The 14,484-nt window shown below is 38.9% G+C and overlaps 1 protein-coding gene across 1 annotated transcript in view; it reads left to right on the top strand.

The window, feature by feature from the left end:
* The window catches only part of vcla (vinculin a), a 61,706-nt gene that overhangs the window by 7,896 nt on the left and 39,326 nt on the right, over positions 1–14,484 (top strand). The window contains exon 2 of the mRNA XM_088323474.1: positions 13,925–13,995. Coding sequence (XP_088179600.1) covers positions 13,925–13,995 — 71 coding nt within the window. The remainder of the gene's footprint in view (positions 1–13,924; positions 13,996–14,484) is intronic.

Below are 14,484 nucleotides of genomic sequence, written 5' to 3'. Positions count from 1 at the left end.
TAGACCACAGACTACGGACTCTTACCTGACAAAAACGAAGAGAAAAAGCAATTTTTTTTTACTCTCTTCTTTTTTCATTTATTTTTCCCTTTTTTTAAATTTTCTTGTCCTTTTTTCATTTTACTTTTTGTCCTCTCTTTTCTTCTCCCCTTTCTTTTTTGTCATATTTTTCTTTTCGCTTTTTTTTTTTTAATTTCCTTATTTGTCTCCTTTTCAATAGTAATAAACTGCGTTTAGGTCACTTTCACACTCACACACTTCCCATTTACATCTCATAATAAAGCGGGGGCCTCAAACTAGAGGTAAGTTCTTAGGCCCAGGCCCGAACCCGAAATTCAGACCGACTTCGAGCTTAAAATGTCAACCTTCTCTTGCCGTTTTTTTTTCTCCTTCGTGGATGATTTGCACAACATGCACTTACTTTAACTCAAGTATTTAGAGGACTGCTTTTTACTTCTACTTGAGTAATATTTTTCTGAAGTAACATTAGTTTTTCTTTAGTAACACATTTCGCAGTTTGGCGCCCAACAAGCACTTCGGTGTCAAACTTATTATTATTAAGATAACTCTATAATAAAGAACATGCTTACCAAACTATCAGTTTAACTCCAAATCATTAAATCCAAATAAATTTGTATCCTCCGTGTAACAGTAGAAGAATCGCCGCTTCCTCTTTCCACTTCTATGTCCCTTACGTCAGATTGCTTCTTGCCAATAGCAGTGTCTGAAACTCATCACAAAAGGTTACTGGACACCGGGGCAGACAACTCTGAAAAGTGGCCTGCCCAGCCATAAAGTTGCCTGCCCCTTTTTCCCAACTTGAAACACAATAAGACATCGCTGTTTTCCATCTGCCATCAGTATGTACCTGTATTTACTCATCTTCATTCATGCAATGTTTGCGTTGCGTCGTCTGCTAATGGCCACGTGAACTCTTCTTTCCACAATGCTTTTAATGTACCTATACGTTTTGTAGCGTCATAAATTTTGTTTGCTTCTTTGAATATTTCTTCAGGAGCTGAGGTTTTGCCTCGATTCCTAACCACTTATCCATTTTTCTTCTCTTCTCTGCTCTTCTACTTTGGAAAATGATATGCAAATGCACGACCTTATAATGCTCGGGAAAGTCCGGAAGCACAAAGTTATTTGATGCAGGCTTCTGATTGGCTGCCAAGTATGCAAATTGCCAAACAAACCGAAATTTCCAAACCGAACGAAGATTTCAAAATCAGAATAAAGCAAACGTTTGATTTGGAAAAAAAAAAATTGTTGTTTTTTTTTTTTCCCCCCCTTGAAAAAGTTGTCGACCACCCGGGCGGAGACGTTTCGTAAGATGTACGCCCAACGTAAAAGATGCATGCCCCGGGCGTCCAGGCAAATGTTATTTCAGACACTGCCAATAGCTTACAAGGTTAACAAACTTTCTGCTCTTTGCCCAAATATCTGATTATTTGCATGTTTTAATCTGTAGAATCCGTTTTTCTTTTCTGTGCCATTTCGTTCAGTTTCATTCAAATGTGTACTAAGGCGCCAAATTGTTCATTTTGGTGCTGCACTTCTAAGTGCACACTTGTTTTGAGGGACTCGGGCCGAAGTAAACCCGAAGTGAGCGTTTCAGCTGAAGTCTGCAGCTTCAGCGCCAAAGTAAAGCTTTTGCTCCGGGCTTGGTCCCCCAAATCAAGTTAATCAGTCGGGTTGGCCTGAATTTTTTTTTAGGCCCGATCTCACCTCTACTTAAAACTATTATCCTGCAGGCCGCAATTTGCCCTGAGGCTGCGAGTTTGAGAACCGTGCTCTAAAGTATTGTTAATTTTCAAGAGCATGTGTCTTAAGTTGCGACAGAGCTTTACTTAACAATGACATAGCTGCAATTATTTACCTTTAAACTGAATATAAACTCCTCCAGAGCTAGCTGCATTATACGCAGCAGTGGACGGTTTTAGCAGTAAATGACACGGCAACAACTCCATGGCTAAAAATAGGAGCGTGGCTATTGTAGAATCGGCAAGGTACTTTTATCTTTTGAGTTCAGACTCTTTACTTGAGCCGAGGCGCAATGCGTTATTTTTATAGTTCCTTTTTATAGACTTTGGGATGTAGTTAGGAATGCCTGGGACGCGGGGTTCCTCTAGGGGTTCACTTCCTGTTTGTGTTGTGCTGAGCACAAGACACAGATTGCCCCTGGAGATTTGACCAGTCCTAGAATTGAAAGCTGTACCAAATTGGTTGTTTGGAGTTTTCTAATTTGTTTACGGCATTATTTCCTCTGCACCCCCTTTAAATACTTTTTTGATGGTCCAAAACGGGATGGACGTGTACCAAAGAACACACCTCTTTGCTTTTTTGATCTCACCACTTCATGCCCTGTTAAAAACTTTCAGGAGCAGTTCTTAGAAAGTAGTATTTGTAGAAGGTCAGCGAGGGCATTGTTTCTCAACATAATATTTAGAAAACACTGATCACCCATAGGCAGCATGGCAGCGCAGCGGTTAGCGCGTGTGCGGCACAGTTCTGAGGTAATGGGATCGAACCTCCTGTGTGGAGTTTGCATGTTCTCCCCGTGCTTGTGTGGGTTTCCTCCGGGCACTCCGGTTTCCTCCCATACTCCAAAAACATGCATGTCAGGTTATTTGGCTAGTCCAAATTGTCCATAGGTGTGAATGAGCGAGCGAATTGTCTCTCTCTGTGTGCCCTGCGACTGGCTGGCGACCAGTTCAGGGTGTTCCCTGCCCACTGCCCGAAGCCTAAAGGTAATCATCTCATTGAAAGCTAAGTTTGTACTTTGAATTGTTTTAATTTTCTTATATATTTTCATCCCATTTTTTCAAGTCCTTAGAAGTCATTTTTTTCTTAGTTTACTATATTTCTTTAACTTATTTTTCCTATTTAGGTAAGATAAAAATAAAAAAAATTCTGCTGTTATTGTTTTTTGCGATATAGTGAAGAAGAAAAATGATCAACGTAATTTCCCCCAAAATATTTTCCTACTTTGCAATATTAAACATTATATGAAACAATAACTTAGGAAGTATTTATGTTTTGTTTTTGTTTTTTTAATAAAAATGAAAATTGTAAAAATTATATACACCAAAATGATCCATTTTTTTATATTTCACCGTACTTTTTAAAAATAACAAATCTTTTAAAACGAACTTATGGATGGTAATTTTGCTACTTCTATTATTTTTATTTATATGTTTAAGCAATATTTTTTCGTTTGTTTTTATCTTAGTGCAATAAGATTCTTAAATTTGCCATCTGTCATATCAGGTAATTATGCTCACTTTAAGTATTATTTTTCTTACTTTCTTTAGAATTTAAATAGTCATTGATGACATTGTAGTGAATACTGCTCTCAATGGGATTAGAAGTGGAACTCCATGATAATTAGTAATTAAACCTTGAAAATAAAAAATAAGATGAGAAGAATGTCAGGATACATTGTTTAAATATTTACAAGGTAACACTTTGAAACTGGCCCAAGTTGTGTTTTATTAGAATAAAAATCAAATTTAGTAAAATATCAAATCTAATATTTCAACTGACCAAAATGATCTGCCAATGTTTTCGTAGTAAATTATTCACTCTTATTAATGTCATAGAACAGTCAACTTTTCTATATTTAATTTACTGTCACCCACTTGTGACTTAGCTCTGTTGGTTTGGCTTTAATAACATGCACTTCTATTGATAATATAACCGTATCTTTGGTATCTATATTCATTTAAAACGGTGGCAGGGTTTTTACTTTCTGGATCTGTATTAGCTTTGTCTGGTGCCCACACGGACATGAGCAATTGCAGACGACAAAGCATGTAAATGGTCCATAGCATTTCAAATCTGAAGTGGAAATCTTGATTCAACGACATGGAAGAAGTAGGCTCCTTTTTGGAACAGACGGCCATTGTTGATGGGACATCACTCTGCCAGGAGCATGAAAGGAGGCTCAGACAGAGAGGGCCTCTGATTTGGCGAATACCTTGAGCACAATGCTTTGTCAGTCCTTAGAGTGGTTGGCTGCTGTACTAACGATCTGTAAAATAAGCACAAGGTTTTGAGTCCTTGGTTATTGACTCCCATGTTGAGTGGCGATTTGACAAAAACTGTTACCATGATTAAATATTTATCTGTCGATATCGATAATAATCACCTATTTATTTATTTCACATTTTAAGTCTAATTTATGCCTCTGAGTGAAAGTTGACAACGCTAAATGCTGTTTTGTCCAATCTTTGATGATAGGGCAAAGACCCATGGTGACAAACTATTACACAGCATTTCCAAGGAGGAATATTAAACTAATATAAAAGTTAACGAAATGAGTTAATCAAAACGCAGAACATTGCACATAATCTGAGGTAGACCTACAATCCCCCCAATAAATCACTAAAAATCACTACACTAGGGATACAGACATGTTTTTTTCAGGACCGATACCAATTATTAGTATTGAGATGAAGCCTTTAAGCAATATTGGGAGCTGACATTCATTTGCTGTAAAAGCTTAAAGATTGCCGTAGTAAATTTTTAATGATGCAGGCAAAAAGGTCAACAAATGCAAATCCTGTGGATGGAATATTGCCAAGAATATTTGTTATGAATTCAAATAAAACTTTATTGCTCTCTCAATCCATTTACATTAAAACAAATAAAATTACAACACAACTAACATGATTAATCTCTCACTTAAACCAAAAACCAATAGTGCAGGAAATACAATAAGGCCTTAGCAGCAACTCTTATAAATAAAAATGTCAATGCAAACTTCTTGATTTATCCATCCATCCATTCTCTGCTCTGCTTATCCTCAGTAGGGTTGCGGGGGCGCTGGAGGCCATCCTAGCCGTCTTCAGGCAGTAGGCAGGGGATAACCTGATCTGGTTGCCAGCCAGTCGCAGGGCACACAGAGACAATTAACTCGCTCTTTTGACCTCAGAACTGTGCCGCTGATGCGGTAACCACTCATCCGCCGTGCCGCCTACATGATTTTAATTTACTTAAAACAAAAAGTGCAAAAAGCAATTCAAATTTCAACAAAGTTTGCAAATTGGAAAGTGTGGGCCATTCCTGTTTTAGAACCAGATTAACAAACTGATGTCATTAACATGATGTCATAATCAGTCTCCTTCTGAACCTGCTTCCTTTAAACAAGTTAACAACTCTTTTTACGCCAACGATAAATCACAAAAACCTTTTCCTACCACTGACTTTTTAAAATCTCAATATTGTATTTTTCAAATTCCTTGAAAAAAATCTCATTGTGTTTAATTTTTCCAAGCTGTTCATTTTTTCTTTTTGTTCTCTCTTTACTTTTTTCCTACATTTCGTTCTTTTCTTTTTTTTTCTGGCTTTTTTCTAAATTTTTCCTTCTTTTTTTCTCTTCCTTTTGTTTCTTTTTTTCTCAGCTTTTCACTACTTTTTCATTTTGGTATTTTTTTTCTTTTTTGTTCTATTTCCCCCTTCCTTTAAGTCAATTTGTGCATAATTTTACTTAATATTTGGTCATGTTGGGATTAGAGAAGCAAAAACAACCTGAAGAGCCGTTTAGGACCCGAAAGAGACGGTTTTAGTAAGCCGAGCCGAAGAAGCCGGTTCTCGACATACTCTATTAACTTTACTCAACTTCGTTCTACTTCAAAATAGCGCATTGAGGACAAAACGTCAGGGGAACCCGTGTATTTTTACCTTCATGCACTGTAACTTTGACTTAACTCGCTTCTTAATAAGTAATTTTGAGCCCTCATTTTTGTGCGCTGGCTAGATTTTCTTGTGCGCTGAGAATGTGCGAGCAGTGCGCAATTGCGCACGTGCGCAGCTTGGAGGAAACACTGGGGAGGAGGGAAGTGATTTGTGAGGAAGTAGGCTCTCAGTCTGTAGCATGAAAGAGCTTGAGCTGTGGCTAACAGTATCTCCTGTGAAATACGTTTTTACCGCTTATTTCTTTTTTAAATTGGCGATCAGACCTAATCAGTAACTGTGTGCATCTTTGACTACACGTAGGGGCACTACATTACTGTGATTTACACTCAGACATGTCTGGGAGTTGGCAGAGCACTTTTGGTTTCAGAAAAAGCTTTTGCTTCGATCGCTCCGCTCCTGTTGCTTATCCAATCGGAGAGAGAGCTATGCTGTTTAGAGAGCCTAAATAATCTGTCAGTCAAATAAATAAAAACGCTGATAGCGATGTCTGTCAAATACCCAAATATTGGCCCCAATAATCAGCCCGCCCGATAATCGTTCGACCTCTAAACTACACGAACTAATGTTAATTTACACTTATCAATATGTTAGAGCCTTTGGTGCATGAAGTCCCAATGTGCCTGATAATGTTATCAAAATAGATACATGAAAATGTTCAATTTCAGAAATGTTACATCGAAATAAACAATATAGCCATTGCTTTAAAATACCTGCCAAGTACTACGGTTTTGCCGTAATGAGTACGGTTTTCTTTAACCTACTATGGTGATACGGTGCCATCACAGAAACTACGGTTTTCCCCTTAAAAAAATAAATTAAAAAAAATAAAATCGTAAAAACATCCCACCGCAAGATGGAGACAAAGTACCATTTCAAACAACTGCTATATCAGCACTGCCAGTCGTCTGGCTGCATATCCGGGCAAGTCTATCGACCAACGTGCTTGGCAGCCTGATGACTAGGAAAATGATGATGACATCATCTGGATACAAGTGCCACAGTGTGACCCATTCGAAAGAGAAAACAAAATCAAAACAATGCACAATGGAGAACAATTAATGATTAGGCTGTAGCTTGTATAACATGGAGAACATTTGGATATCATTAATTTTGCTAAAGTGAATCAACCCACGCATGTTTATGGCTTTTCAGTCCCTTATTACCTGCTTTTCATCAAATAAAAATCTTTTGGCCTCGCATGTTCAATTGACACTGGTGTGCCTTGCTTCACTTTGAGAAGTGACTGATTCAATGGAGCAGTGACACTTAGAAATGTGCCAGTGAAATTGTTTGCATGATATTTTGAGATTTAGCCTTTAGTTTGTTTATTGCTTAAATATGTGCTGAAGTCAGTTAGGTGAAATGGGGAATTTCTAAGACGAACAGCAAACAGCCCCCCACCCCGGGTAGTTCTGGACCTGAACGAACCTGGACCCTAGCGACTAGGCTTTTTCACTTTCAAAAGTTGGCAGGTATGCTTTAAAGGTAACAGGCCAGAAAAAACAGTCTGTCCAGAGAATCAAGCTTTACTGCTGCGTTGTGATAATTTTTGGCGTTCCCACCTGTGGTTGCAGGTATACACAGGTGGCACCTTGCTAGCTAGCCATTTGTTGCTGCGGAGCTCAACACTCACTCACTTGTTGCTTGTTGAACGTCCGCCAGCATTCATTTGGGACTGAATTGTTTTTCCTTCAGCTTATTCTAGCGAAGATACTGTTTTAAATGGTGGAATAAGTAAGGTTGGCTCGCTCTTGCCACAACTGAGCTGCAGCTCTGACAAACTGCCAGGTCTTCCCGTCTTGGCTGCCTGCATTTCCCCGTCTATTTAACGCTGCGCTACGTACAGTGTGAGTGTCCAATTCAAGATGACAGACACGATACAACAGGAAGACGCTAAGCATCTACTCAATACAACACAACCACTTGGGGAAGGATCCTTGGTTGTCACATTGTTTTAAGTGGATAATAGCATGTTGAACTAATTTGACACTGCACTCGGGCTTTCTGCAAAGTCCGAAGGAGTCCAACGTTTCCCAAAAGTGGTGATTTACAACAACAGTTGGGGTATGTTTTTAATAGTGTCAGCCCTACGTTTCTGTCCTAGTTTGTGCCAAGACCTTAAATAGATTTAAGGCAAGATGGTGCCTTTTTGTTCCAATACAACCAGTCATTCATCCCACTGTCATTCATCTAAAAACTTTTCAGTATTTGACAACCGCAAATATCAAAGAATCGTGTGGAAACTTACATTTAGGTCAACCTGTGCATTGGCAGCTTCTTAATATTCTTGGAAATCGTTTGTTTTTGGGTTGTTTTTTAATCTGGAATGACTTAAAAGATTTTCTTCGATTTTGCGCTAGTTTCCACTTGGGCTCAGATGATGAGAGGATTAGAATTTTGGTTACTATCAAACGAGTTCTGGGCCTCATACAGTTGGAAGCGCCTTTAACCAAATAAAAGTTCTAGACATCTGGAACAGTGGCAGTGGAACAGTGTTACATTCAGGGGATTATCAGACGTGGGAGCAAACCCAAATGCTTCTTATGTTACATGGTCCCTTCTTAGTTATGCTAACTAGTATGATATATTTGCCATTACCCTTGTGATTCCTTGATTGATGCTTGTATGTAGAAAAGTAGATAAACATGTTGTCTTTATTTTTAGAGTAAAAGTAAATTATTATTCAGGCCCAAAAGCATCCAGCTCCTTTATAATCTGATCCAGAGGTAAGATCTTAAGCCCGAGCCTGACTCAAAATTTTGGTTGAGTAGGGCCTAAAGTGACAATTACTAAATTCGGGTAACATGCCGGAATGGGTTTCTCTCTGGCTGTCTATTTGCTTTGATTTTTAATTATCCACCCGTCATTGTTCTGTCTTTCTTTTTCGTTGGTGCCTAGTGCGCTGACGCGGGCTGCGCTGTGAGAAAGGTTCACTGAATCCATGTCACGGATCCTCCATAAATTCCAAATTGGGTGGATAATTTTAAAACCAAGTCAGCAAGTGATAAGCCCTCCTGTCCCTTAGTCCTCACTGATGAAATGTTATATTCGGGTTTTCTTTTGGCTCGGCACCGGATCCTCCATAAATTCAATAACAAGTGGATAATTTTAAAATCAAGTCATCGGGTGATGAGCCCTCCTCTTTCTTAGTCCTCACGGATGAATTGTGAAATTCTTTTGTCAGGCTCCGCTGGGTTGGGTTTTAATACCCATGGCCCCGAGTCAGGCTTATATGCTACAGGGATGTGATTTTTCCGACTATAGTCGGAATTCCGACTTTTTCACTTGCGTAGCAAACAAATCAGACTGTCTCACTATTTCCTTTTTTGCTCTGGCGCACCCTGGTGGCCGTTAGAAAAATTGCATACATTGGCCACATCGTTGCACAAGCTGCAGGGTCTGAACTGCATTTGAACTGACCTTGCAGTATTTACAAAAAAAAATCAGGTACGTGGGCAAATTATTTTGTTATTTAAATCTTCTAAAGATGTTAAATTATTAATTCAAGCATGGTTTTGGACAAGTAAATTGCTTAAAACCCAGGAGCTTTGGGGGGGAATTGCCCCCCCACTGGGCTCTGCCCTGGGCCCCCAAACCCCCGGCTAGGTTTCAGACTTTTTCTCCTCACCTCAATCACATCCCTGATGCTACAAAACGGCTGATCGGATTTTTATGAAAATATACACTGTAGTACTTTAGTCTTCTGGGAATGTTTCAAGTTAGGTTTCGTGTCAAGGTGCCCCCAACATAGAACAAAATTGATAAACATCTGCTCTTGTGTAGAACCGCCTCTAAAGCTGCATGCGGCCATATTGCTCTTTGGCACTTCCTAGTGGCTTCCTGGAGCTCAACAAACCACTTTACCAACAACCTTGCCTAAATACAATGCCCACCAATGCACGGCCTTTATGCTCTTTGGATTCAAAAAGATTGTGGCATACAACGTGGACCTGTAAAAATGATAATGTTTTAAGCAGTTTTCTTTGCAGCAGCGACCTGACCTGATGATAATGTTAAGGTTAACATGACTGTGCAAAGTAAGTTTGCAATGCTGGGAGCTGGACTTTTCCCCTGCAGTGGTATTGAAAATCATTTGACATCCAAATGTAGACAACATTTCTAAAACTTGTGGTATCTGTGGTATTTCTTTCTATTAGAGGAGGGTGTAGTTATGGCTTCCTAATGTCTGGTAGATATCCACAAATGCAGTTATACCCCTTTGCGACATAAATGTGTGTAATCTCTCACCCGTGGCAGCTATATCGGGTGAGTTGCATCCCACAATAGCGCTTGGGTCTCTGTAGGGGGATGGTCAGTCATTTTAGCGTTCAGCTGTCCTAAACATTATCAGTCCTCCGGTTTGGCTACACAAATGCCCACCTTGTCTCCGTCCCAAACCAACTGGACATAAACAATTGTTGTTTCTTAACAACTAATCCACTCTTTTAATTTATTATTTAAAATGTAAGGAAATTGAATTTAATGTTGTATCTTTTAATGTTAAAAAGAAGATCAATCACAAGGATATCAGACACAACGATCAACTTACACGCGGATGCAGCCAAATATACTGTGTGTAAGATGGTTGAAGAGAATCCGGTTGCACAATATGGATGTATTTCATTTGGACTAGAGGTCAACCGATTATCAGGAGGGCTGGTCATCGGCACGGATATATGGGAATTTGACAGCTATTGGTATATGCATTTTTATTTATTCGACGGGTTGATTATTTTGGCTCAGATTCAGCTAAACCTTTCCCTCCCTCGCTCTCATTGTCTTGTACTGACACAAATAAGAATGTAACTCAATCCTCTGCTGTGTGACCAACTAAGCAGCCTGTGATATGTAGGTCAAGGGCATCCATGGTATTGGATAATACTCCATAGGATTTGCATTTGTTGACCTTTTTGCCTAACAGATCAAATCACTTAATCGCTGAGGATAATCTTTCAGAAAACATCCACCGATTGTGCTGTCAATGGCTTTGATTGAAACAAAGACAAAATGCTCAAATTAACACCTAATAACTTTTAGAGTTGGTTCCAAAATGAGGGTATTAGTACCCCATAGTATTTCTAAGGCAGACCTGGGCAAATTACGGCCCGCGGGCCACATTGTACGTCTTTGTACGTCCCTGTCCGGCCCGCGTAAGACCAATCATAAACACCATAAATTAAACAATTTTTTAAAAACTTTTATTTTGAAATTTTATTTTGACTACATATACACGTCATAGACGTAGCGCCTTCACGCGCGTATACACTTGAGTGAGTGAAGGTGATACTGTTCGCCAGGGTACCCTCAAGATGTCGGCACACCCCAAGAAAAGAAAAGTTGATAACGAATGCCGTATTTTCAACAAGACATGGACTGCCAAATATTTCTTTACAGAAATTAATGGTAAAGCAGTGTGCTTAGTCTGTGGTACACAGGTTGCTGTGTTTAAAGAATATAATTTGAATCGCCACTACACGACCAAGCATGAAGATGAATACAGAAACCTGTCTGGTGAAGAGCGTGCAAGGGAGTCTGATGCATTGCTTGCAAAACTACAAACCCAACAAGGTTTTTTTCACTAAACTTCACACTTCCAGAGATGCAGCCGTCAGGACAAGTTATGTAATTTCTCATAAAATCGCCAGAAAAAGTAAGGCATTTTCCGACGGAGAGTTTATTAAGGAGTGTTTATTGGACTCTGCTGAGCTGATGTGCCCAGAAAAAAAGGGCGCGTTTGAGAACGTTTCACTCTCCCGACGCACTGTAACGAGGCGGATTGAGGACATCGCGGGAAATTTAGAGCTTCAGCTGAAGAAAAGAGCGGCCGACTTTGACTTTTTTTCTCTGGCTTTGGATGAGAGCTGCGATGTACGTGACACCGCCCAGCTGCTCATCTTCTTACGTGGGATAACCGCAGACTTTCAAATCACGGAGGAGTTGGCAGCCATGCAGTCAATAAAAGGGACAACCACAGGTAATGACTTGTTCAGAGAGGTAAATGCATGTATGGACATGTTAGGACTGAAATGGAACAAGCTTGCAGGTGTGACAACAGATGGTTGTCCAAATCTTGTCGGGAAAAATGTTGGACTTTTAAAGAGAATGCAGGATAAAGTGACAGAAATGAACCCTGATCAGAAATTGGCATTTTTGCATTGTATCATACATCAGGAAGTGTTGTGTAAGACAGTGTTAAAAATGAAACATGTTGTTGATTCTGTCACTAAAATAGTTAACTTCATCAGAGCGAGAGCTTTAAATCACAGTTTGTTGCTTTGTTGGAGGAAAATGAGGCTGAACATGGTGACATAAGCTATCACTGCACAGTTAGGTGGCTCAGCCTTGGCAAAATTCTGAAAAGTGTCTGGGACCTGAGAGACCAGATTCAGGAGTTCTGTGTTCAGAAAGGTCATGACGTCTCAGAACTTTCAGATGAAGACTGGTTGGCAGACCTCGGATTCACTGTGGATGTGACTGCACTAATGAACGAACTTAATGTCAAACTGCAGAGCAAGGGCCTTTTTGTGCATGAGATGTACAGTGCAGTGATGGCTTTTATGAGAAAACTGCAGCTTCTCTCAAGCAAAGTGAAGGACAACATTCTGACCCACTTGCCAACACTTAAGGAAGCCAAAAGATCAGGCGATCACCTCCAAAAGTACTCAACCATGTTAGAAACATTGCATGCAGAGTTTTCAAGGCGATTTCAAGATTTCAAAACTCTTGAGAGTGAAATGCACATGGTCTCTTCACCCTTCAACTGCAGTGTGGATGATGCGCCAAGTGAAGTTCAGATGGAACTCATAGATCTGTGAAGACATCCTTCAGATTCTGCAGTCTGACACACTTCTGGCAGATCACTTCAAGTCAGTCTCACTGCTGGATTTTTACTCCTCCCTCAAAGAGGAGAACTTTCCACACCTGAGGAAGCATGCTCAGAGGATCCTAGTCCTCTTTGGATCTACCTATCATTGTGAACAGACATTCTCAGTTATGAAGTTTAATAAATCCAAACATAGATCCTCTATGACTGATGACCACCTCTCAGCTGTCCTTCGCATAGCCACTTCAGACATTCCGCCAGATTTCAATGCCCTTGTTCAAGCCCAGAACAGACTAGATTATTCTCACTGAAGAGGTAACATGAGGTGGAGAACATTACAAGTTATTGTTTGTGGAAATTAACAAGTTAAAAATAAATTGCACTGGTTCAATCATTGTTTTTCTTATTTAACCAATACACCACAATTTCACATAGCCTAATATAAATATTTACAGAGTGCTATATTCTTCTGATTATCAGCATCAGCTATTCAAAATATTTAATTTGAGCATTTTACAATGAAAGAAAGTTGGTGGCCATCTGACACAATTCAGGTTTCTCATGCGGCCCCTGATAAAAAATAATTGCCCACCCCTGTTCTAAGGCTTCCATAAATATTAAAATATAATTTCTGGTACCCATCACAGCTTCCTTTCTCCTCACACTGAAAAAGTTTAAATCCAATTGGCCTCTTTTGTGCATTTTATTTCGTATATTACTGCATTAGAGCACATTTTATTACAAAATCCGATATTTCTATGACCCTTTTATGAATAATTTTGGCACATGGCATCTTGTTTTTCTCATTTTATTGTTTGAAATGAAAAAATAGCAATTGTTTTTTACATTACGGTCTGAAAAAGAACTTGTAATAGGCAAAGTCTGTGAAGTAGAAATCTTTATATATATTTTTTAATAATCACTATACAATGAATTACTCTATTACACTCTAAAAGTAAAAAACAAACCCTTTTTACGGGTTTATTAGTTTAACAAATAAAAGGACCGGATAAATGTTTTTTATTTTCCGCAAATAACTCCTGTACTGTTAAATAATGATAAGGGGGGAGACTCTTTAACAATTTAGAATGCAGAACACAATGCACAATGCAAATCTGTGAAGTAACAAAACCGTGAAAAATAAACTGTGTTATGCAAGAGATCACTATTTTATGATTATATTACATTATTTATCAATGGATAAGATTTTTGTAAAATTTGATTTATTTTTTTCAGTGGACATCGTTAAAGATTCTCAAGGAAGCAATGGTTAGGGAGTACTTGTATAAAATATATATGACCCGAGGTATACGAGATAAAAAATACTAACTAGGAACACTAATAAAAATGATTTTCATTCCCTTTTTCAGTGTTGTGTGTTAACATGCTCTATGTTTTCAGGTTGGGAAGGAGACCGTACAAACCACAGATGACCAAATTATGAAACGGGACATGCCGCCGGCATTCATCAAGTAAGTCGACTTGTGAAAACAGCTTGCTGACATCCACATCACTCGCCAGTCTGCAATTCCCAATCAAAGACCTTGAAGTACAACAAATTCATGGCCTTTTACGTTATAGGAAGAGTAATTTAATCCAAAAAACATGCACACAGTTTTTCCCATACAGTATAAAGTCTCTGGCGGCCGCCAGGGTGTAATTAGTCCTGCCAGAGTCTCATATACGTATTATTAAAATATAATCATATTTTAAAGTAATCAAAATAACTTTTAGATTTCTCATTATTTACATGATCATAAATGCCATGGGGTGTATTTGTGCTACATATTTCTTCAAAGCGCGGCTTCTATATTAGGGATGGAACAAAAAAAAAAAACAATGTTTCTCTGATGAATCAAGTTTTGTGACGTCCTATCCAGTCAGATGGAGGAAGAAAGCGAGCAACGAGAACTAAGGCTGGCGCCCATAAATTTGAAATTCACTGACTGACAGAGACTGAT

This window comes from Urocampus carinirostris, chromosome 19 (genome assembly GCF_059441175.1).
Source record: "Urocampus carinirostris isolate Australia breed hairy pipefish chromosome 19, RoL_Ucar_1.0, whole genome shotgun sequence".
NCBI classification, from domain to species: Eukaryota; Metazoa; Chordata; class Actinopteri; order Syngnathiformes; family Syngnathidae; genus Urocampus; species Urocampus carinirostris.
The sequence above is the reverse complement of the archived record's forward strand: the minus strand, read 5'-3'. Positions and strand labels throughout refer to the sequence as shown.